Source organism: Podarcis pityusensis (genome assembly GCF_964106645.2).
Source record: "Podarcis pityusensis genome assembly, chromosome: 6".
NCBI classification, from domain to species: Eukaryota; Metazoa; Chordata; class Lepidosauria; order Squamata; family Lacertidae; genus Podarcis; species Podarcis pityusensis.
The window spans coordinates 65,973,713-66,000,128 of record NC_138030.1 but is presented as its reverse complement, the minus strand read 5'-3'; the positions used below and the strand labels follow the sequence as shown (position 1 = coordinate 66,000,128).

Here is a 26,416-nt window from a genome sequence, read left to right as displayed (position 1 = left end):
GGAGGCACAGAGTGGACTGGTCTGATTTAAGGGCCACAGATCAGGGCCACAGAGCAAACGAGGGGTGCATGTGCACAGCCCTAGTGGATAATATTGAAGTAGACCAATGGCCTGATTCAGTATGAGAGCATTGTCTGGGCTTATTAATAAGTGAACTTATTAATTTGTTTTTAAAACTCTTTCTGTTGGTGTTCTCTGGGAAAGAATTGATAAGTGCTCCATAGAGAAACAAAGCAGATATCCGGGATTTTAGTGTAGCTGTGATCTGGCTGTGTCAACTGAAGAATGGAACATAGCAACAAAGACTCATAATCTAAGTCAGGCAGCATAAATAAGTGATTTTTAAAAATTGACCTTCTACATTTTAAAAAATGACATTGCTAACACCAGTGCAGATAGAGTCTACTTTTATATTAATTTTGGGGAAGGGGAAGTTAGAGTAGTGTATAAGAACCCTGAAGTGCAAACCAGTGTTATTATCTTATGGCCTAGGTTGGTTGTGCGCTGCATTGCTCAAATAGGGCTCCAAATTAATATGGAAAACTTTCTCACAAATGACCTTGGAAGCTTTCCCTACCATTGGCACCCATGTTGACATTATACTCTTGCCATCTGGTTATGCACATGGCAGAGGAATTTAACATCACAGGTAGGTTTCAGCAGGGTGATTTTGCATTGCATACCTTGCAGAAAATGCCTGGCATTTGTTTCCCGCACAGTTTCTGCTTTCAAAGCAAAGAGGGATGGAAAGAGGCTTATGATTACACCTTAGTGCCATTGTGAAGGCTTTCAAAATATTAATTTGCACTTACGTATAAGAGGAAGAATTGCCCCAAGACACCTCAGCAATGCCAAGGATACTGCTAGCAAGATAACTCCAGAGTGGGCAACTGAAGATTTCTCTGCAAGAAAAGGGTTCTATTTATAGGCATCTAACAGAGTCCTTTTTACATTTCACTTAGCCTGCAAAATAATGAAGTCCAGTTCATGTCCATCCATGCTTATTTTAACTGAAGGGATGCTGAAGCACTTCTAGTGTGATTTAAAATTAATTAAGAATTGTAAAGTACTTTGCATACTGGTATTACAGTAGTACTACAGTGCTACAGAAGAGATATGCATATTTTCTTATGCTCAATGTGTTGTTGTTTTTTAATGGGGTGTGTGTGCAAAAACAGAGAGGAACAGGTTAAGATGGTGCAGTTCCTTGCAACTTGACTACATACCCTCCAAGTGTCTTGTTTTAAGTGGGACATCCGAAGATTTCTGCCTCCACCTTTCCCATCTCCTCTGCACCATCATTGTTGTTCTGCTTTGTTTGTGCCAACAGTCCTGGCAAGCTCAATGGAGTCCTTCCTTGATGGAGTCCTTCCTCAGAGCTAGGCATTGTGGGCGAGGTTGTCCCCAAGAGTGCCTACACCACCAGGTGCTGTTGTGAGTAACTTTATATTGTATTTGGTGCAAAGGAACAGTGGTACAGATATTTCTTTCCGAGGAAGAACTCCTTCTGAGGAAGAGCTCCTTCCTCAGTGCAAGGTATGAGGTGGGACTTCCAGGAAACACCTCTGCCACTTTGCTTCAATTGTTTCATGGGTGGCAGCGCCAGCTGTGGTGGTTAGGAAGAGGGGAGGTGTGGGCAGCGATGACCAAAGTCTCAGCAGCAACCAGGCTACTAACTGTGGCAAAGGACAGATTTGAGGGCAGTAGATGGTGGCAGAATGATCTGCCACCCTTCCCAATCAGATACTTGAATCATGTGGCTAAGCATGACTCACAGCATGGCCAGCCCTGGTTAGACCAAGGTCTAGTGGTTACAGCTAGAAGACAGAAGGAAAAGGAGGAGGAAATTTGAACACTTTAGCAGCAATGATGAGCTACAAGGGAAAGCACTTTAAAAATGAGAAACGAAGACACTCCAGCCACAGAACTTCTAGAGACACCATTGGCCCTCCAGACATGACAGATTTTGCCATGCTTAGACACCAGTTTTGAAAGCATGGCACTGAGTTGCAGAAGAGTAGGTGCTTTGAACCTGCTCTCTCTCCTGGTCATTTTTCTTTACCTTCCTCCTCCTCCTCACTACTCACCTACAGGAGATTCTGGCCTTGGTGTGTTTTGGCTGGGGGACTGGTGCCATTGTTTATTTGAATTACTGCCATGCAATCAAACTGTAGCTAGGCAATCAAGCTGCTGCTAGGCGATCAACCTCCTGCAGCACGGTAGGTAATCAAACTTGGGGGAAGGTCATAATTTAATTAAGTTTTTTGTGAGGGAGTAACTTAATCAAAAACCTTTACTGGGCAAATTCCAGAGGGAGAACCGTATTAGTCTGATGCAGCAAATAAAAACAAAACAAAACAAAACAAAACAAAACAAAACAAAACAAAACAAAACAAAACAAACAAAGGATGGTGTGGCATCTTAAACACAGGTGTATTGTGGCACAAGTTTTTGCAGACTAGATCCCACTTTGTCAGATGCACAAAATATTATCTTCGATTGGTAGATATTTGTATGTGTGTGTACACACACACACACACACACACACACACACACACTGTACACATGAAAAAAGAGTGTAAATAAACAGAAGGGCCAAAGTCCATGGAACTGCAAGAAGGCCAGCAGATTATGAAATTTCTAGGCAAAGATCAAATGTGTACAAGATAAGTACAACAGAAATAATAGATCATACAACTCAGCAAGATTGTGATAACACCAATTATACTAGTTTCCCCTCCCTCCAGGCCTTCACATTTCTACCCAGGGACTCTAGCATCTCTTAAATCACGCCATGAATATAAAGCTATTAAATGCAACAGAGCTGATAAATGCAGTCAAATGTACTGATGGCTGGGCTCTGCTAAAATTTATAGTTCTATACACTTCCATAGCAGCAGTGCCATTGTAGGATATGCCAGGGTAGTTTAGTTCCAGGGTCAAGGGGAGGCAATGCTGGAGAGTTACTGCTAAGTTTATGAAAAGTCACTACAAGAACTTTTGCCTGATTTTGTTTAAGTAGTTTTCTTTACTTAAGACTGTTTCAGCTTGTGGGTTTTGGTCAGCCTGCATCAACCTCTGGTATATCAGCATAACAAGCTGAGAGAGTTTCATGCATGCTGGCACCATTTCCTGAACTGAACCTATTATAGTAGCTTTTCAGCAAAGCTTTTCTCACCTGTGCAAAGGATGTATTGGGAATAACTTTCATGCATGTCAACCATAAAGGGCAAGCAGTCAGCATGAACCATCACAGAATTCAGAACTAGACAATACACAGTACAACAGGACTGTAGCCTACTGATGGACATGTTAGATACAGTGGTACCTCTGGTTAACAACTTAATTTGTTCTGGAGGTCCGTTCTTAACCTAAAACTGTTCTTAACCTGGAGCACCACTTTAGCTAATGGGGCCTCGCACTGCCGCCGCACGATTTCTGTTCTCATACTGAAGCAAAGTTCTTAACCTGAGGTACTATTTCTGGGTTAGCGGAGTCTGTAACCTGAAGTGTCTGTAAACTGAAGCGTCTGTAACCTAAGGTACCACTGTAGGATTAAATGTGTCTGCACACTGGTGTAGGATTAATAGTCATAGAGATAGGGGGAGGATGTAATACAGCAACACACAAATGTAACATTAGATGTGCCTTTGAAAGATGCCATGTGACAAGAAGGTTGCTGTTTTTGGAACTCTATGTTTCAGGGATGGGAAATCCTGGGCCTTCCACATGTTAGTGGCCTACAATTTCCATCATCACTGAATTGGGCATGTCAGTTGAGAGACTGATGGGCTTTGGGAGTCCAGCACCATTTTAAGGACCACAAGTTTCCCAATCCTGCCCACTTGGTTGCATGCGAAGAACCAAATTCAAATGGAAATAAGGAGTGTAGAATGAGCTGCTGAAGAACATGACCTGTCTGAGGTTGTAGCTGCTCACTAAATGGAAAAGCAAGCTTATCTGTTTTGCACACACACAAAAACCCACAGCAGACACAGAGGGAGGAGAGGCGGCAAGCTACTATAATAGTTCAGATAACCTTTTCGTCAATTGAGCTGTAAGTCAAGACCAAAACATCAGCACCACTTTACGCTACAGTACATAATACGCTCTTGCAGTGTAGAAGAGGGAAAAGAACAGGGGTGGAAGCCTTACAATTGCCATACATAGGTGCATAGACCTAGTTGTTCCTGTTCAAGCGTGATGCAAACTATTAATGCTTCCTAGGGCATCTGCTCCAGGGGTCTGCTAGCCATGAATTATAAACTAAATCCATGCACAATAAACTAAGTATCCTTTTACACACACATAAACTTGAAGAACGTGAACTGCTTTAGTGTGGTGAAGTTCTGTGTTGCAGCTTGGTCTTCTCATGGAATTGTTATACATTTTGGAATCACACACTGCTAAAACAGTTCCCCGCAGTGTGTGAAGGCATCACACGAAAGAGGCTCCCAGCACCATGGAATCCATCTATGGGGAAATGTGTGTGTGAAATGGACATGATTAATTCTGTATATTATGCAACCAGGATAGACTAGATTTCTCATGCATAACAAAGGTGATGTGAAATCCTGAAAATTCAAGCTGTGTAGTGCGAGGCAATTAGTGAGAGGTCCCCCCTCCCCTTCCTCAAATGCCACAGTTGCTGATTTCAGGTCAGTTTGCACATTTTGTACACACATTGGATTAGTGTTAATAATACTGCATATATGCTTGAGAAGGAACTGTACTGCATATAGCTTTTGAATATCTTTATTTATAGTCAGGGTGGGGGGAAAAAATCTCAGCCATAGTGTTGAATCTACATAGCTTCTTGCATTTAATGTATGACATTAATTCAGTTTGTCACTTGAAAAGAATTGGTGATGAGATAAGGTGAGCAATATATAAGAATGCCACCTAATCGAAATCCCCAGTAACCATTATAATCTTGCTTTGCGAGTGGGGCGGGAGGAGGGGAAGAAAAGACTTTCAAATGATAACTCAAAATTCTAATTTCACTGTATAGAATGGAACTCCAAATAATTGAGAACACCAACTTTTATGCAAACCTATTTTAGCTCAGCTGCCTGAATGTTAATTCATGCCTTAATGAAAAACAAATCTCCACAGGTCTTTCTACCTCCCTTCAGTGCTTAATACAAACTGGTGGCACAAATGGCCAGCATCACAAAGCCTTGCTTTAGGGATTATTTTCTTCATTTTAATTTTAAATGTCACTTTTTATCAACAGAAACTTAAGTGTGGCAGCCGCTCCAGCCTCTTCAATTTTCAGCCATACCACTGCTAAATATATGTTTCTTATTTATTTATTTAAGTTAGCCTATTTAAAAGGACATTCTTTGCAACCTAGTCCAGTTCCCTTATATAAAAAAGTAGGCTTTAGGGGCTTGAACCATGTTAACTTCTCAATCTAGTATTCTTTTGAATATTATCAGGGGCAAATGTTTCATGAATTTCCTAACAATAATTGAATATATTACCCACCGCAGGAAGTATCTAAAGGAGTGGTTTCCAAACTCCCCCTACCCCATGGACCTCTTGAAAATTGCTGAGGGTTTTGGTGGACCACTAAGTTTTTACCCCCCCCCCCCCCCAAGCATTTGTAATGTACTGTGCTGGATGCTGAGTGTTTTTTCATTGCATTTTTACTGATATGCTACAGGAACCTCTGGTACAAAGCTTCTGTTGGTGAAAATTAACATGAGTATGAAGACTTGGATTTGTGCACTAATCTAGCAAAATGGCTAAGGTATTGTTCACTCTATGCCACTATCAATGGATTAATGGATTCAGTAGAAAGCAGCCACCTGTTGTTTCTGGAGAATAGAAAGAGATGAATGGCAACCTTGAAGCTGTCACAGCAGCATCAACTACATGGAGAGGAAGTCACCTGTAGCCATACTCAGCAATATTCTTATGCAAAGGGCATTAACATATCTAACAAAACAAAGAAAGTAAAAGACCTGGGGGACAAATGAAAGCAAAGAAGGCTAGATTGTACTGTAACATCTCCCCCAGGTCTTTTACTTTCTTTGTCTCATTAGATATGTTAATTTCCTTTGCATAAGAATATTGGTCCCATATATTTACTCCTAATCTCTGCATTTATGATAAGAGCTTTCATTGCTGAGTGCCACTGCTGAGTATTGCTGACTTTCACATTTTATAAAACAACAACAACCCAGTACTTCTATGTAAGTATAAATGCTAGCAATTTGATTTTGAACTTATTTAGAAAGAAACACAGTTACTAAAACCTATACATGGAAAAGTGCCAAGTACTTGCACTTGATTTCTCAGTAGATTATTTCCCTTGCTCTCTCTTCTGCAAGAATAAAACAGAAATTTTGTACCGGAGGAGGCAATACATTTTGGAATCAAGAATCATCCATTGCTTGCAATAAATGCAAGCATAACATTACTTTGAGATGCCAACACATTTCCAGAGCCTCTGAAAAGACATGCAGTCCCCAGATCAATGAAAGTGATGCTAAAGGATATTCCCTTTCCTCCTACTATGTGAAAATTCAATATGTGTAGAAACAGGAGGAATCTAATTCATATTGACAAAAAAGTGCATTTTTCCCAATACCTAGTAACAGCATTCAGGGTTCTATATACTACTTTAAATAAAATACAATTGGATTTAATTTCCTTGGATGGAAACCACATCTATGAGGCTAGAATAGTCTCAGTGGAAAATACCAATGTATAAACTTTTCCAGATTTCTAGTGTTAGAATCTGCTTCTTAGTTTACTATTAAGCTGCTGCCCATAAAAATGCATTCATCTATGAGTTCCCAGACCTTCAGCTACAAATCACCAACAACTTATGGCTGGACTCTGGGATATTTTCCCTTCCCTTTCTCTGGAAGAAGCTGACAAAAAAATTACGATCTAGATCAGCCTTTCCCGGCTTGGGTCCTCAAGATGTTTGGGGTTATAAGCACTATCAGCTTCAGTATGCATGACCAATAGCCAAGGATTGTAAAAGTTGTATAACAAACAATCTGGAAGACCCCAGATTGGAGAAATTTAGCTAGTCTAGGTTTTGAATTGCCACTATAGGATATGATATGTAATTGAGTTAAAGGTTTGGTGTAGTTTTATCTGAATTTTAGCTAGCTTGCACAGCTCTTGTCCTAAATAAGATATATAGATATATCTGGGATGCTTTGATGAATGGCAGTTCCAGGACATCAGGATCACACCACATTTCCCCTGCATACATAACATTATTGAGAAGGACTGTAGACTAGGATGACCTGTAAGCAACTCAGGCAAGGCAGGAGCACATCAGGTTCAATCACATGGCAGAGAATACATGTCACACTGCCATCCAATTGCTCTATATTCAGAGTGAAACCCCATGTAAACTATGGCTGGGTCACTGAAGCGTGTTTCTATTGTATATGAAAGTGTCTTGGAAAAAGGCTGTTAAGCAGAATACAGATAACAGGATCCCTTTCTACCAGCATCTCATCGTGTTTCTTGCGTTAGTCCAGAATGCCAGCAGAGTCACTGAAACAAGCTGATATAGGAGTCCTATTGCCTTTGTATGAGATGCATACTCTGAATCGAGTGGAGATGTGTGCTGCTTTAATAGCACTGTTTAAAGTTGATCCAACTATGGAAACAATCTAAGTCAGGCATCCCCAAACTCGGCCCTCCAGCTGTTTTGGGACTACAACTCCCATCATCTCTAGCTAACAGGAGCAATGGTCAGGGATGATGGGAATTGTAGTCTCAAAACAAATGGAGGGCACAGTTTGGGGATGCCTGATCTAAGTGTTTGTATTTTTATGTTGTGAAGCGCCCTGCGGTGAAGGGCAGCATGCATGCAATCAATCAATCAATCAATCAATCAATCAATCAATTTATTGAGGTTGTATATTTCTCCTAGAGGAGTCCCCATGTGATTCCACAGGCATGGAATCCTTGCAACATCACAATTCTTGAGAGTGTTTACAGCCATGTGCATTTCAAGAGATAATGGGAGACACCTCATTGATTCTGGGGTGAAGCAGGAAAATGTCTCAGGCCAGCCCTGGCACTGATGCATAGTACGGTGACATCATGATGCCTTCAGGTTAACGGTTTTGAAAAACACAACCAGTTCATACCATTGCTCTGACTGTCTGACTGTCTACAGGAAAACTGGAATTGTGTTATTTGTACTGCTTCTCAATGCTATGGCTGGGTTGTTTTTTTTTTTTAAAAATGAAGCACTCCTCATATGTATCTATACATATTCCGAATTATACATATGCTATGCAAGTTGCTTAACTGCATTTAATTCAATCCGAGAGAGAGAATACTCTGGGTTTTGAGGGCTTGCCTTGGGCAATGCTAATGCATTTTACATTAATACTCAGTGTCAGAGTTTCCTAACCTATGACATTAAAATGGCCTAAGCATTTTGTGCTACTGTTCTCTGGTACAGAAACGAAAGCCATTTGAGCTAGCGAGATTCATTATAACACAACACAGCAGGGTTTTCTATAAAATAATGCTATGATATCTGGTGCAAATACACCCGCTTTCATGTTTTAAATCTGTATCCCCATTACTTGCAGAACCTCACAAACCAGTCAGGTGTTTGTTGACCTAAACCTGCTCTTCTGTGCTTGTTGAAATGATACCACAGAAGGAGCTCCTGTTGCTGGCAAACCTATGGAAAATGCATCCAGTGACCTTTTCTCACTAGAAGACAGAGCATGGATGAGCATGTGCACTCGGATAGGTTCTGACCTCTCCACATATATCACTGAGAACTTAAGATGAATATATTTTGTGTACAATTAAAGCTGCATGTTTCTTCAAGAATACACACAGTAGTTCCCACTATTCTTGCACTGATGAAGTTCACTCGAAATGTAAAAGTGGGGTATAAGGATGCATTTTTTTAAATAATAAGATTATGTTTGCTGCCTCCTCTACTGGCACTTGCATTTGGTTGCACTCTGGGTATTTGGCAAGTTATGATCCATATTATGTTCTGTTGATGATATGTCGAGGGTGCCAGCTTGGAGGAGGGATTGGGCTTGATGGCTGTCTAGGTGGGGCACTCAAATCTACAACTGCCTTACATTACAGGATGAGAAAGAAATACACATAAATGAACAAGAAAACAAGTCGGCTGAACATCTGTGCAGCTAATGATGTGTGAATGACACCAGCTACTTCCTGTGTTAACTATCTGTTGATTTGATAGTTGTCATTTCATGCAAATTCTCAAATTAGGCTTTCTCCTATATGAACCTATTCCACAATCACTGGGTGAGGAGCTACTCTGTGAACCCTTCCAGCAGAGATTTGACTGGGACCTTTTCCATTGCGCTTCTACAGTTATGGAGCTCATTGGCTGGGTGATGGGGGAGTAGCTGCCACCATCCTCAGGGATTCCATATCCCTTACCAGGAGGTCAGTCTTCTCGGGAGCTGGATTTGAGGGTCTGTATTTGGCATTGGGTCAGAGAGTCAGCGGTGGGATTCTTCTGGTGCCCTAGCCATCCTATTGCTCAGCAGCTTTGCTGCCTGGAGGGAGATGGGCAATCAAGGCAGGGCTACCAATCTGTATTAGCCATTGGTATGCGGGACCAGAAAGTTCCTTCAGTTATTGCAGGTGTGTTAAACAATAAGCAGAAGAAGCACCACATTTCACATCTCCAAATATAAATATTAACATTGTTTTAAAAGAAGATTGATCCGAGGCTGGTGTCGCTTTAATGCTTAACGAAGAGGGGGCAAAATAGATTTAAAACTTATTTTCTGTATTATCCTTAATAAAAAGAATCATAAGAATACTTTGTGTAACGATATAAAACCTAATGGTCCCTGCAGAATTCTAGGTTGTTCCTCCCCAATGTTTGCTTAAGTTGTGATGAAAAATAGCTTGCTTTATTTCCCATCAGATAGCTGCTGATTCCCCCCACCCCTTGCAATCACATCAGAGAACCCACTGCCAGAGCATCACAGAATACAAAAGATTCATGTCATTATGATTTATCGCTCTTTTTTTTTTTTGGTGCTGTTTTCATAATAGAATCAGAGAGACAAAGAGGAATACAGAGAAGAATGGTATGCTTATTATTAAGAGAAACTTTGATTCGAGCAATGCAAGGCAGGCAATTTTGTATCTCATCCAGTTTAACAGGGGGGTGGGGAGGGTGCAAGAGTTTAATCCATCCCCCCAGTCTGCAATCTAGAAGACTCCTTCAGCTATAGAGAGAGATGACTTTCTGAAGTGTAAAGCTGGAAGAGCATTTTAAGTTTGATTGGACAGGAAAGAGCAACAACACCCCCCCCCGAACTGTGAAGATCAATGATTGCATATTGGATACTTCCAGCTATTGCTTTCATCTGAGTCTTTCGAAACCAATAAGGCTTCTCCTTCACATACAACTCTAATCTTCATAACCCCACATGTAAATAACACTCTGAGTCTGATTTTCAAATATTTATATCACACACTGGTGTATAATATGTCTGGATCGATGACTTTCCCAGCCACTTTGGTATAGCCCAGTGCTTTGGCAGATCACATATTGAGAGAATGTTGTGGTGCCCTTCCTCTTGAAAATTACCAGGGTTTCAAAACTATTGTGGTTATGTGTTAGATAGGATTTATTTTGAAACCACAGTTGGCACTATAATAGTTTCAGGTGCGAGTCCCTTCCCAAGGGAGAATTAAGGTCAAATTTAGATTAAATAAAGCACCGTTGTTTGAGGAATTCATCATTCCTTAGCAAAGGTTCATTCATATCATAAGGATATGGCAAAGTTTAGTCTGAGAATCAGCCTTTCCTTAGGAAGGAAACAGGATTGTCATTTTCAGTTCAAAATCTGCCACATACTGACTTAAGTTACACAATCCCCTCAACACTCCACCTCTGGCTATAGTTCATTAGTAAGCTGCTGTTTCCACAGAAATATACTATTTTAGTTTATTTAATTCTTGCCAGAATCTGAAACACCAATACATTTGAGGTCTGTAATAATATCCCTGGATGGTAATCTGATGGTTTGCAAGAGATGCCCTCACTGCAAATCTGGTAAGCAGGTGCACCCACAGCACAGAGCTAGAATCCCATAGATAATAGCTTTTTGAAAAACCTTAGCAGAGGTCAAGGCATACAGATATAAAGGTCCTTGAGGCAATCCCTCCTATCTAATATTCCTGTTTTCTGGATATTAATGCACCAATCTCTCAGTGGCATATCACTCTAAGGGCTTGCTAGCTGGGTATGTAGGTTATGTTTATGATACATGACAGGGCCTTTCCTTGCTTTGAAACACATTTTCTATCCAATTAGTCTTCCTGATAGCAAATCAGATACAGTAAGCATGGTGTCACCTCTATTATGCAAAAGTCCTCACGTTTATTTCTATTGTGGGTTCAGAGTTGACTTAAAATGTGTTACATGGGGACTTTATTGTTGAGATACCGAAATAGGTAGACCTTGAAACTTCTAGGTCAGGGATGGGAAACCCTGTGGCAATTCAGATGTTGCTGGACTACAACTCCCATCAGCTCAGATCATTGGCATTGCTGGCAGAGGTTGATGGAAGTTGGGGTCCAATAACATCTGTAGGGGAACAGATTACCCATGCCTGCGCTAGGCTGCTGGACAAACACAGTCCAACTATTTTTTTCAAGCAACCCTCCTATAACTCCAGGTTCAGTATAACATCTAGGAGAGGCTACAGAAAACTCCCCAAGCTCTTGGTTCAGGGCTTTAACAGTGCAACTGATACTCTGGAGAAACAGATCTTTTCCTAGGACACCTCCTCAATTGGCATCAAGGTTGGTATTGTGGAGTGGAACCTTGATGGAACTTATCTGGAAAAGAGGAGGCTCAGCAATGTACATTTGGGTACATTTGTCAGGATTATAAGTGAATTTTCCACAAATAATTCCCATTGCTTATTTACATGCCATTCTACTCTACCTCCTTACTGGGCTCTAGATGTACTGAATATAGATGTTTGCACACTTCAGCATAACAACATGGCTGCTAAATTCATAGTTGATTGTTACAAAAATACAGCAATTCTACACACACACACACCTTCATGCATGAGGGGAAGAAAAATTAGCTACCATTTATGGTTTGAAACAAGTGGTTTCCCCCCATATTTGAATGTGCTTTTGTGTCTGGATGTTTTGCTCACATTACAAAGCAATTGTGCTGACCACTTCTAAGGGGTGTGTGTGTGTGTGTGTGTGTGTGTAGAAAAGACCCTAGGCATGGAATGGCTAATTCTGAAAATGAACCACCAGCAACAATGGACTGATGTAATCTGCGTAACTGTGTGGCTATCTCATTTCAAGAGATTTCCCAACTGATATAATATGCAAGTATTGTAGAACATGAAGAAATTAATATGGACATCAGGAAAAAAATGGTATCTATGATCTGGTCCTATAACCCATGTGTTTTTCCCCTCTTCCTATTTTAGTTATCAAGTATTAATTGCCACAGATACACTGGAGAATAATTCGTTCAAAATATTACTAATAGTTTTACTGTGGATACTGTTCAACATGGAAGACTCAGAGATTAACCCTTCAATTCTAACTATGTGTGCAAACCATATGTCAGTGGATTCCACCTGAGATTTCAGAGCTAGTGTGGGGAAAGTAACAAAGAGTAATGAAATGACAGAACTATCACACCCACAGACAGTGCAATTAGCTAAAGCCATGCCAATATTTAGAAGCACGAAAAATGGTCAACATGTGGCAAGATACATGCAGCATACGCTATTTGTAAATAAAGGGTGAAAGTACAACACATTTCTCTGATTATCTACAGTAGGGATTAGGGCCTCAGACATCTACTTAATTCACTGTGATAATAAAAGCATTTTAGTTAACATCTTCCATGTAATTGGGTACAGTGCCTGGCATTTAGCAATATGTTTAGCTCTTTTTCTGATGAACATGCCCTTCATTAAGTTGGGAAGAGCAGCCAATCTGTGTACCTTGGCAGTGTTTTCCTTTCATATCTGTGCACACAGAAATGTTAACCTCATCTTTCATGAAAGCTACATAAGAGGAACCTTGACCTTCACCAGCTGGGGGTTAGGTTTTGCACGCCAGCCTTCCAAAGACTAAACACTAGAACAATGCAACCTGATCTAAGAAATTTCCCATGAATGCACAACCACAAATGCACACACCATCATCAAGATGGCAGACCCTCCAATTGTTCCTATTTTCCAGGGACAGTCCCAGATTTACAGAAGCTGTCCCGGTTTCTGATTTAATCCTGCAATGTCCTGCTTTTCCTTAGGAGTTCCCTATTTTCATCAGAGAAATGTTGGAGTTATGCAACCCCCAAACCAAGGAGATAAGTAACTATACAACCTTTATAAGATACCTGAAGACAGCCCTGTATAGGGAAGTTTTAAAATGTTTAATTTTTTATTATGTTTCTATATATGTTGGAAGGCACCCAAAGTGGCTGGAACAACCCAGTCAGATGGGTGGATTATAAATAGTAAAATTATATTATTATTATTATTATTATTATTATTATTATTATTATTACTACTACTACTACTATTATTATGGAATGGGGCATCTCTATCTTCATTGTAGAAATGTTGGAGGCTATGAGATGGGACATGAATGGAACAAATACAGAGTTTCTAGGTCTTATGATTTTAGATACATTTCTGATGCAGTAACTGAACTGTAATAAGTTTTCCTACACTTCAGCCACAAATACTCTTGGAAAGAGAACAGTTGTGTCTGAGTCTACCCGGAAATAATTATCATAATTCTAAATATTTCCATCTGGAATGATTCTTTAATAATTAAGTCAAGACAAGAAAATATCAATTTAGTTCTTTGTATAGAAAATCAAGTATAACTAAGCAAGCGAAGTGTAAAGTGGGGGCATCTTGCTGCCACTGCTTCTCTCAACCTCTCATGCAAATAAGAAATGATGTTGCTGAGCTTTTAGGAATCTTCATTACTTGCAACACTGGGAAGCAGTAAAAATGGGACTATTGGCATGAAGCCAGTTCCGTTAGCATATTTTCACATTTTTCTTTGTTTGAATTTTAGGACAAGAATAATGCATTGCAAAGCTTTGAAGCATTAACAAATACGAGAACAAACAATACAATACAATACAATACAGACAAGATTATTTTTTTTAAAGAGAAATCAGAGTTTTATTTTCCCAGGTTCTCCACATAATGTATGATTCGTTTTCCCCAATATAATACATGTCTATGCAACTCTTTTGGAAATCCGGCCACTTACTCAATTATCCAAATAGGATCTCATACAGAGTATATAAATCCTTGATTTTTAAAATAGCATATTGGGTGCAACCCATAGAATGCCTTACAGATAACTCCATAGTGTAATTGTTTAATAAAATATGGACTGTTTTTTTTGTTCCTTTGATAGAAAATAAAAGCAGCCACTGTTTCCCTCTCCAAATAACAGAAAGAAATCTGGTTGCTACAAAGCCCACTCACTCATGCTACATTAATTTTTAAAAGAATCAATGTTGTAAACTGTAGTTATGGTCTTCGACAATCATAATCATCCCAGGGAAATCAGTTCCTCCCATCACCAGGGAGGTCATTAGAGCACTATCAGCTGCAGTGCACATACCCGCCTAACAACCTATTATTTATTGAAATGTTTCCATGAGTTATTCTGATAAGTTCTAATCATTAGCTGTTCACACCGGAAATGTTATAAGGTGCTCTGCTTGATGCAAGGAACAAGAATTCATGCATTGGAACAATTTTCTGCTCACAAAGTTATACAGAGACAGGTGAGTTAGCTGTTCTGGGAGGAGTTGCACTCCCTCTGAAGGAACAAGTTTTTCTGAGATTTTCCAGAAAAGAGAAATAAATGGAAACCTTGGGGGAAATCAGAAGTCTTGGGAAAGTATCTCAGGGCTGCAGGCATTTAACTACAAGCTGGTAGGTATGAAGCATGTGGTAAGAGATAAATGGTTTCATGAAGAATATTAGAATTCTCTGGGTAGTTCCTTATCTCAGAGGGAAACTTGGGTCTTGTCTGAGAACTCACTGTTGGATGATTGCTGTACAAGCAACACTTGAGAACCTCAGGCTGCATGAATGAAATGCTCCATCAGTTAATGCCCTCTTGTTGGTGCCATCTGACCTCTGAAGAACTATTTGCAATCAACACCAGGTCTCAGCAGCCATTCCAGAATGACAGGCCATAATAATTATAATAATAATAGCCCACATTATTGTGTAATTTTCTATTTCTCATTTATTCAGGGACTTCACATCAACATAATTTCAAGTACGTTTAATGGATTTGTCCTGAGTGAATGCATTTCCAATTCATTTAATGGAAAAGAATCAGTTACAGTTGATTATAAAATGGTCACATTTCTGAATACGTAAAAAATGGACTTGAACTACACTCCGCGTGAATGTAAAATTCTGTGCTAAAGATCGCCTTTCTACAAAGAAGGCTTTGGTAATGTTGTTCAATTTAATTAGATATAATCTTTGCAGTTTTCGTTAGCTATTAACATTATGTAAAGATAAACTTAAGCATAATGAATCCTTTCATTATCACATAATTGTTATTTTAATGATTACATTATGAGCAATATAATACTGTACATATTTCTGCTTTTTCACATTAGTGGGCAATTATTTCTAAGGCCTCCTGTAATAATCCGCCCGCCCACAGAGGCCAAATTATTAATGGGTCTGTATTAAAACTAGGGTCATGGTGTATATGTCAATACTATGGACAGAGAAGGAAATATGAATTAACAAGCAAGACTGTATTTATACATGGAGAAAACCTGATCTGGGCATAAACAGAAAGAGACAGACTGGATTAGGCAGATGAAGCTGTTGTCCTAATGCACATGTACCTAGAAGTAAATTCCATTGAACTCAATGAGACTTATTGCTGAGGTGACATGTACAGGATTGATCTATAAGTGCTTCATAACATAATGATGAATTTGAGCCTGATCTGGTTTAGTCTGGCCAAGTTAAAGCTAGGATTTTAAAAAATTAAATAATAAAAATGATGGAAAATGCTAACGGTAACCTCCATGTGTTTATCAGTTATGCGGATATAATCATTTAATTGTCACCCAATTTGATGGGATCATTTATCCTGAGGAGACTTTGTAGAATGGGTAAATGTTTGTAACACCCGGAAAGTAGGTATTACTATTATAATATAATATTCTAACAAAAATTGTTGGTTGCTGGTGGGTGAGGATGAAAATATACAAACCTGAGACAGCTTTATATGAACTTTCCCAACAAGAGCTAAAGTATCATATGCCCAACAAATCACTATGCTCTACAGCAGATGGCCTCCTATAGATACCATTCCATCAAGTGCTTTTTGGGGGTGAGATTGTGGTACCCAAAAATATGTGTTTGGGGGCACTGTGCTCCTGATTTTATCAGAACAGTTGAGGAGTAGGGGTTTCAAGCCCCTTGCTGGCCATGATACATGGCGACCCATTGAGTCACCCATTATGGAGGGCTGTTCTACATGTTTTCTTGGGCTCCAAACATTTTCAATAGGCACCACACATCTGCCATATTCATCTCTGGCCTTTTCTCTGTGCGTAACACAACTTCCCAAATTATCCATTTTTTAACCAAGGCCCCACCTGCACTATACATGTACAGCAATATAATACCACTTTAAGCAGCCATCGCTTTCCTACAAAAATGTATTGTTTAAGTAGCCAAAGGCTTGGAAGAAGAGGAATGCTTTCACCTGGAGCCTAAAAATATGCAGTGAAGTCGCCAGGCAGGCCTCTGTAGGGAGAGCATTCTACAAATGGGGAGCCACTGCAGAAAAGGCCTGTTCTTGTGTTGCCACCCTTTGGACCTCTGGTGGAGGGGGACACATGAAGAAGGGTCTCAGATTATGATCACAAGGTCAGTTATATGGGGAGAGGCAGTCCTTGAGGTGCACTTAAATGCACTTAATAATAAAACATCTGGATAAAATCTAGTCCAATTCTGGACTTAGTACTTCATCAGTTGATTATGGACTGTTAGAAGGCAGTGCAAATACCATTCTCTTTCTCCCTCCCTGCTCTCACCCCCTACCATTCCACCAGACACTTGCTATCAGGAATGTTTCTTGCCTTCAGGAGTGTTACAGGATGAGCTTTAAGTGTTTTATAATGAAAAATCTATTTATTTCATTAACATTTTGTGCTTCATACCCTTTGTTTTTTCAGCCAATAAAGACTCTTAACTGACAAAGGGGCTATTAGTCATTCCATGAATGAAGATGGACAAAACCATTAACCTTTTCTGAAAGAATTGCTTTATAAAAAAAGAAAGAAAGAACAGAGATGGGCAATGAATAGTTCAGGGAATGCTCACAGTAAAAGTTTGGGGGTGCTCCCAATTCATAAAGTGGACCTTGTCGAAGTTACAAAGCCATGAGTTTACCACAGTATACCAGAGCACATGGATCCACCCACCCCCGAAAACAATTTTTAATCTGATAGATTTTGGTTATGGATTCACCCCACCCCACCCCAACAGTACTTTTTGACTTCATAAAAATAATATGTGATACTATATTGTTTTTAAAATAACCCATGAGTTATTTTCACAATTATTTGTACAATTCATACAAACCTATTTTACTGTTGCTCTTGCTACAGGAAGATGGGGAAAAAAATAAAAGCAAACCAAAGTTCAAGATTTTTACCACTCCAAAGGATATTTTAACAATTCCCTGCTCTTGGTTGGATCTCTGCCGCTCCATGAGCTTAAATGTGCCTATTAGGTGTACCCTAGTACGCTAACTCACAAGCTATATTATTCTACTAATATTTGCAGTCCCTTCATGGATCACTGCCTTGTCGTGGCGAAGGGGCTTGAATAACTCCAAGAAGCTATGAGTTATGCCGTGCGGGGCCACCCAAGATGTACAGGTCATAGCTGAGAGTTTAGACTAAATCTGATCTACCTGGAGAAGGAACTGGCAAACCACTCCAGTATTTTGCCAAGAAAACTCCGTGTAAATAAAAAAAGAGAAGCTTTGAGAAGAAAGTGAGAGTTTCCAAGGCATGCTCTGGTTCATGGGGTCACGGAGAGTCGAACACGACCAAGAAAACTAAACAACAATATTTGCAGGGCAGCTGTTTAAATTTGCATGGAAATGTACATTTGTATGGTTCAGATAACAAACTAAAGCGGATCCTTGTCCGTGCTGCCTAGGGAAGCCGATCTGAGAGCTGATTTGCATTAGCACTGTAGAAGACCTCATGCAAAGAGCTTCAAAGTTTAAGACACTGTGAAGCTCATGTATATAAGCCATTTTAGCATATCTTAGTATTGGCATTAAGCCCATTCCTGGGGCCCCCACAAACAATCTCTAGATAAAATCACCTGAATGTATTTTATCCCACCAAATTAATATTCACCCAGTAATCAAAATCACACACCCCAATTAAATTTATATCCCCTGGAAATACTTGGGGCAATCTGAATAAAGATTTTCCCCATGCCCTGGGACCCCATTCCCTAGCAATATCCCTGATGCAGCAACTTTATAGTGACAATATGGAGGTCCAGGTCAGATAAGCAACTGAATAAGTGACCACTTGAGAATCTTACGCATGCCATCATGAATGAGTGAATGAATGAATGAGTATTTATACTCTGGTTCAGTTTACCCACCCACTCTGGGCAGCTTCCTGCACATATAAAAACATAACAAAACGCCAAACATTAAAAACTTCCCGATAAGGGCTGCCTTCAGATGTTTTCTAAAAGTTGAGTAGTTCTTTATCTCCTTGACATCTGATGGGAGGGTGTTCCACAGGGAGGGTGCCACTGCTGAGAAGGCCTTCTGCCTGGTTCCCTGTAACTTCACTTATTGCAGTGAGGGAACCACCAGAAAGCCCTCAGAGGTGGACCTCAGTGTCCAGGCTAAACGATGGAGGTGGAGATGCTCCTTCAGGTATACTGGCCCGAGATCGTTTAGGGCTTTAAAGGTCAGAAGAAACACATTGAATTGTGCTCAGAAACAGTATAAATCTAGTCAATCAAATTATAAATATAATAAATGAAGAGATATGGAAGGAAGGTGACTGATCTGTGTCAGCCTCATCTTCGCAAGCAGACAGAATCACAACCAATGGTAAAAGGATCTCATAAGTTATTGACTCTCAACAAAGTTACTTTGGAATAAGCAGTTTTATAGCACAGATTACATGGATTACATGTATTGTCATGGTAACAAGCCAATTGCATCAAGGAAACTGATCAAAGTCTCAGGTTCAGCAATTCCATATCCTTGCATCCTGACTTAGAAGTCAGTGAGCAGCATGATGCATTTCTCTGCCTCAAATGATAAAACATCACTTTCAAAGCCTAATATGTTGCACCATCTGGTGCACATACTGAGGAGACTATGGACTCTGCCGTGTGAAGCTCAAAAGCAATTTGTTGCCTTCGGATCTATCTAAAATACTAACTACCTTTCAAATTATGCAACTTGCTTACTGGATTCATTTTGTCCATTCCTTATTTCCAAAGGTGGACCAGAGTTGATGTCTTGCACAGAATACTAATTCTGCCCCCATGCAAATCTTGGTGCATCTTGGGTTATACTGGAGTAAGCAGCAGCAAATATTATTTATATCCTTGTAATGGCAACATACCATAACTGAGAACAATGGAAGTGAATACATAGAAGGCACAAAACAAGAGTAGGGTGATAGAACCCCTTGTACCAGGATTGGGACCACAGTGATGAGGCTAAATGGTGATGTGGTATGTTCCACTGCTAAGGGATTCTCTGCAAGGGGAAATTTAAATAGCTCCATTTTTGGTAGTTGGTGGGCAGCCAAAACATTTTTATTCTGCCAGCTTTTGACAAGTTTTTAACCGTTTAGTAACCTCAGTGGTAGTATTCAATGCTAGATCTACTCAGAGTAGACCCTTTGAAATTCATGGACATGACTAGCTTAGGTCCATTCACTTCAGTGGGTCTGCTCTGAGGATAACATAGGTGACTACAACGCTTCTGCTCTTCTGATGCTGGTTTTTATTGTATTATGATATATACTGTGAACCACCTTGGAAGCCCTTTGGCTCCAAAAATTATATTTTTTTAAAAATAAGTATCAATACAATGCATGAACAATGCTGGTCTCAGAAACTTCCATCATATGTGGTGACTTAAGACACTAGCCCAGAAGTGGTGGCATAAGGGAACAGGCATGTCCTAAAGGAAACAGAAGCCCCGACTGAGGAGCAGAAGATCACAAACATCTGTATGACAATTCCAGGCTTGGGCCTGCATCCTGAACTAATGGTTTACTCCACCTGAGTAAGCAACCTGGACCTTACTAAGGAATCAACTCATCCAACAACCAACCTTTCCAACTCTACTCATTCATCAAATCCTTATATTGAATAATTGCTAAAGAGATGTGTTGTGCCTTAGGAGTCTACAGCTCTAGGCCAAAGCATAGCCTGTTTAACCACTATTTGCCCATGAGTTTGGGGATATAGCTGAGAACAGCTGTTAGAGACTGCAGCTTGGTTGACCTCTGAAGCTCATCAGAGCAACTGGTCTGCTGCATTTGAGCTACCTGTAATCTGGTGGGTCCCCCATCTGATTTGAGATGCTGGTGTGAATGCCAACACTGAGGTATGCTGATGATCAGTTAAGTATCTTTTATTATTAAATTTGTATACCATTCTTCATCCGTAGATGTCAGGGCAGTTCACAGCATAAAAAGTAGTGTAAAATTCTTTATAAGAATTTTAGAAGACCTATACTGTAACTCTGTTGTTTATAGCCATTTTTAAAACAAAGCAAAGCAAAACATCTCAGCAACATCTGACTAAGCAGTACGATTGCGTAATACAAGGTTCAGAACACAGTATTACCAACCAGCGCCACATGTGTTGATCACTGACTGGGTAGCCAGTATGGCGGGTGGGCCTGACAGCAGATTGCAACACAGTTTTTGCTTAAGGCACTGCACCACTGCTAATCTGGGCTGTTCAGGATAAACAGTGAGGGGGGTTGCAAGCTGGCTCAAATTAGACCAGCCTAGCCCACAGCAATGTTGCTTGATGCTCATTTTAAGCATTGCTTCTGTGAAAGTGACTTTCTGTTTTTTAAGGGCAAATGGTTTCCAAAAAGAGCCTCACCACCAAGACACTCCCTTCCTCCACATCACCTCCATGTAAGGCTGTGGTGTATGGTAGCATTGATCTCTTTGCTTCTAACCTCCATTAATTTTACGCATCCCTGAGGGTGGAGCAGCTTTGGTGCCAGCTAATTAAATGCTATTTAGAGCTGCTCAGTGCATTTTATCAGACCAGAATGAACTCTTTTGTTTTAATGGAATCTACCAGGATTCCTTTCCCAGCTATTTACTAATTAAACGATGCTGTAAGATTTTCTATTAGATTTTAAACTTCAAGGCAACTCAATAGCATGCTGGAATTCAGGTAAACAGTCACAAAGGGGAAAATCCTTTTCACATTTGGTTACTGGTTGGCATCCCTATAAACATAGTTTAATTTTTCCTTTCATCTGACTCTGTATACATAATGCAGCTTTGAAAAGTGCTAATGAAGTATTGGAAAAAGCTGTCAGTTTCTTAGCATCTCCACAATCATAAAAATGAAAAGGCATTATTTATGCACAACAATTATTCAGAAAGAAGGAAAGTTCATACTGCCTTAAACCTATAAATATTTCCCTAATGAGGGTCTGCAAAAAAGAACAATTTTTTCTTCACGTTCACACCATCATGGTGTCAACAACAATAGCCAGGTTTTGACAGCCTGTTTCAGAAGTTATTCTGTGTTCAGATTAGGTAAACAGGGAATCTGTTTTGGAATGTGACAGGTTGGTGGACATTAGCTCCTTAATAGAGGTTGGTTTTAGCCTCTTCTACCAACTAATATTAATGACTGATTTTAAATGCTTTGGTTATTTGCATCACAGACCTGTTTGCAGCTCATTCCTGATCGCTTTTCCCCACCACCAGGTAGTTCAAAATTGAGATAATCTTGTGCTAGAAAGACTTTGTTTCTCAAGATCAACTAACATCTAAGTGTCATTAGAGGCTTGTCAGGCTAGAAATATGTTATAGCAATACACTGGTGGTGCACAGCATGTATACAGTTGATATTTTAGGAATAAACCTCCCTGGTTCCAAGTAAAGTTTTACATTTGTGTACTATAGGAGTGAGGGATGTGTTAAACCACAGAGCCTAGGGCTTGCCGATCAGAAGGTTGGTGGTTCAAATCCCCGCGATGGGGTGAGCTCCCATTGCTCGGACCCTGCTTCTGCCAACCTAGCAGTTCAAAAGCACAAAGTGCAAGTAGATAAGCAGGTACCGCTCAGGCGGGAAGGTAAATGGCGTTTCTGTGTGCTGCTCTTGTTCGCCAGAAGTGGCTTAGTCATTCTGGCCACATGACCCGGAAGCTGTACTCAGCTAGTAAAGCTAGATGAGCACCGCAACCCCAGAGTCGTCCGCGACGGGACCAAATGGTCAGGGGTCCCTTTACCTTTACCTTTACTATAGGAGTGGCATTTGGCTTCCCTGTAACTTGGTTTGCAGCAAAATCAGTGCACTGTTTAAGGCAACAACGGAAGTGAGGGCTGTTGTTTCTTTGAGGAAACTACAATATCTAGCTTAAGTAACAAAAGTAAGAAAAATTGAGAGTCTGAAACCGATAGAGTGAACAAATGTCTAAAGGTTTGGCAAGGCACACACAGCCATTTCCCCTCACATATGGAGCTAAGTTATTCTTTGACAGCTTACCCAATGGCTCAGATTCAGAACACACTTCACTGTCACATTCAAGGCCTCTCAATGGAGTGAGGAGCTGAAAGTATAACATATGGAACATGGCAAAAGAGTCAACATGGCCTGGTGGACAACACTGACTTTGATCCAAAAATCATGAGTTTGAGTCCTGTCCCTGCAATGGACACATTTCAATGGCCTTCAGCAAATTACTTATTTGTGGGTATGTACAGTAAACAACTCAACAATGGCAAATCCTTTTTCGACATTGGTATATGTTTTCAATCTGCCAGGCAGGACTTACCTGTCTTTCCCAGTTTCCTTCTTAAATACTTCATCACAGTAACTCATGCGCTGCTCTGTGGTCACATAGATTTTTGCCCCAGGGTAGCTGTCCACAGTCTTCTTCAGCATGTTGTACACAATGCCACTGCCATCCTTCCTCATGTTTCGAAAAGGTCCCCAGATGACATAAACTGTGCTGTTGGTTTCCTTGAAAAAATATTCAGGATTCTTAAGCAGAAGAGGAACACTGGTGTGGGAGACGACTCTCACGGTGGTCCGCTTCCCAACATCTTCTTCATAGCCCTTGGTAGGAGCATTGTTCATCCTCCAGATACAGGAGGACTGGTCAATTTCAAATCCTACTTTCTGTTCAGACATCTGACCTGAATTTGAAATGATGGCACACAGGTCACAGTCCAGTTGTAGAGGCTGGTGAGGGAGGAAGAGAAGAGAGCAAAAATAAACTGTCAGTTTCTGGAACAGGCCACTTCCCAGAAATCTGTGCTCCTGCCTCATCATGTGACAAGGCATGTTACCCAACCCAGTGCCTGCATGGCACCAGAAACAAATCAACCAACATTTCAGGTGATTCAAGGGCAGAGCATTCTAAGACCAACACTGATACTGATTTGTCAATGCTTAGCTTCTCTGTCGCTGGATCAGTACCAACACTACAGAAACTAAAGAGAGTTGAGGTTAAGAGTCTCATAGTACATACAATGTCATTGCCTGGCCCCAAAAAACTGACCATGATGGCACCAGGCATATTTCTCTAGGGAGGGCATCCACAGATGGGAAGCCACCATTGAAAAAGCCCATTCTCATGCACCAGTTAGTCAAAGAGGAGGAAAAGAAGTTGAGACAGGGCGGGGGGGGGGGGAGTCTGGGATTAAAACTTAGAAAGATAGTCAATAAAATACCCATGGAACTATTAAAGCCAAGGCAGGAATGAGGTTCTGTGGGATTCCATGCTGGAGCATGTCAGTTACGCAGCTAAAATCTGTGCAACCAGAAAAGTGCAGGGTGGAAGTGAGAACTTTGGAAGTTCAGCAATTGTAGCATGTGTATATACATAGAGAGAGAGAGAGAGAATGAGAGGATTATAAATGCTAGAACCCTGTGGAGGATTTGAGGCAAATAATTTTACCTAGCCCATTAGAATGCAGACATGATTATTAGAAGACTAACATGATTACATGCTGTTGTTAGATAATATGCATTTGCACTTATGGTGTCTGGTTGGAAGAGTGCTGTAAAGAAAATAGAGAGGGAAAGTACAACACAGTGGCAGCGAGGAGAAAAGGAGTCAACTCCCACGTGGCAAAGCAAGTGAAGCTATTTAATAACAGGATGACAACAAAGCCATCAGGGAGACTTTCTCCTGCTTATATTATCACTGAACATTGAATAAAATGTAATCTCTGCCCTCTGCAATTTTAAGTCAACTAGATAATAATTGTTTGCATTATACTGCACAAGATGCCGCCCCCCCCCCTCATTTTTTTTAAAAGTCTAGAGATGAAGATATGTAATGTGTTTTTGGTAGAAAAGTTGCTTTTTGGTCAGGGTGGTCTCTGCGGAAACTGTACTGGCTTGACAATATTGATCAAAAAGAATATGCGTACAGAGTTAACACATTCTAGAGATATAAAAGCTATTTGTTATTAGCTCTGTGAGGAAAAGATCTATTACGGTCATTAGGGTCTTTAATAATAAATGGAGCAAAGTAATTTGCCACTGCCGGAATCATTTTTGTCATCTAATCATACTGCTGCCCAGGTACATCTTGTCAATATTGTAGTGTCTGTGTTATCTCTGAATTTAAGTATTTCATAATGACATGGTAATTATGAATCATTTGAAAAACATACCTTGTTAGCTATTGGCTGTTTTCGTGCATAATGCTAAGCCTTTAAATGATGGCTAAGAAAATTGCAGAGCATTCTACTGTGAAGCACCTGACTCTGTCCCACTAAACTGTGGATAGGTGGAAGCTACCACAATAAGTTTCCTTGTAGGTGGGAGCTGGTCTATCAGGGGTGGGAAGAGGGCAGGGTTGGACTGGCCTTGGACCTGCTGGAGCTTAAGCTGATTCAACTACCAACAAGTTGTGCCAATGAGCACGATCCTGTCAGCAAAACTGCAGAGGATGGTTGTCTACTAATGCATGCTGTCTGTGCAAGGATTTCCACTTGCACAACAGGACTTCCCCCATTCTTCCCTTCCCCAGGTGTCCTCCCTAAATCTGCTCTGTTAGGTTGGAGAAATGCCAAAAATGGATTTAGGGGGGCACGAAGAAGGAGCAGAATGGCAAAACATTCCATTGCAAAAACAGAAATATTTGTCCTGATGGAACCATTGCATCAGCAGTATGTTGGATCCACACAGCAGTTTCCTGTCTTGTCCCTCACTTCCCACAACAATTGCTAAGAAGAAATAGCAACATAAAAAACACTGAAGGAAAAAGGCTTCCTTATGGAAGAATCGGTCTCTGTATGCTTGCTTGGTTGTTGTTCACTGTTCATTTTCCTTTTTAAAAAATGTTCATATGGAATGTAACAAATCAACATACTGGAACATTGCCTTTCCCCTTTATATTGTCTTGTGGTTATCAATTTGTAAAATCTAGCTCAGCAATCTGTGCAGTCATGTACCATCTAAGAAGGGATTTCTGCAACTGAGAGTAGTGAAGTAGAAAGGTTGGTCTGGTTCAACTGCCTCTTCTGGTGTCAAACTTGTGTTCGCAGACACCAAGAAGAGGGTGCGTGTGTACTCACATGTGATCTACACACACACTGCCAAAACATACAAGAAATTGAATTGTTGTTTGTATATGCTTTAGGTCAAACATCATTAACTGGATAAAAGGAAATCCATTTTTAAAGAGCACCTATTGCCATCAAAATAAATTCAGTTCAAGCCTTTATTACTGACCATCCAATTGCTTTAGAAGCCTTCTAGATTAAAGCTTTTGCCACCTTAAATATCTGTCACATTCTACTGGATCTGCTGTTGGATTTATTATTTGACCCTCTCTAGGTTTGCTTGTTTGGTGTCTTGACTTCAGGATTTGCACAGCTGTGTCATCACCACCATCTGTTGCTACAAAACTGATGAGCAATAATAATGTCAGTGGGACTGGTGTGGAATAGTGATTCTGCCAGAGGATTTTGAACACAATGTGGATTAATATGGCCTGTTTACAAACTGATGTTTTAATAAGTTTACTACGTTTATCTGTTTATAATCATGACTCAATCTACAATGGCTTTTTCAGAGCTTTTTCTCAATATTGATGTTTCTTGCATGAACCATCTGTGATCGAT

The 26,416-nt window shown here is 40.2% G+C and overlaps 1 protein-coding gene across 4 annotated transcripts in view; it reads right to left on the bottom strand.

The window, feature by feature from the left end:
* The window catches only part of ST6GALNAC3 (ST6 N-acetylgalactosaminide alpha-2,6-sialyltransferase 3), a 280,203-nt gene that overhangs the window by 60,151 nt on the left and 193,636 nt on the right, over nt 1-26,416 (bottom strand). For all 4 annotated transcript variants that reach the window (XM_081009016.1, XM_081009014.1, XM_081009015.1 and 1 more), the window contains one exon: nt 23,110-23,519. In XM_081009016.1, the coding sequence (XP_080865142.1) occupies nt 23,110-23,519 (410 nt within the window). The remainder of the gene's footprint in view (nt 1-23,109; nt 23,520-26,416) is intronic.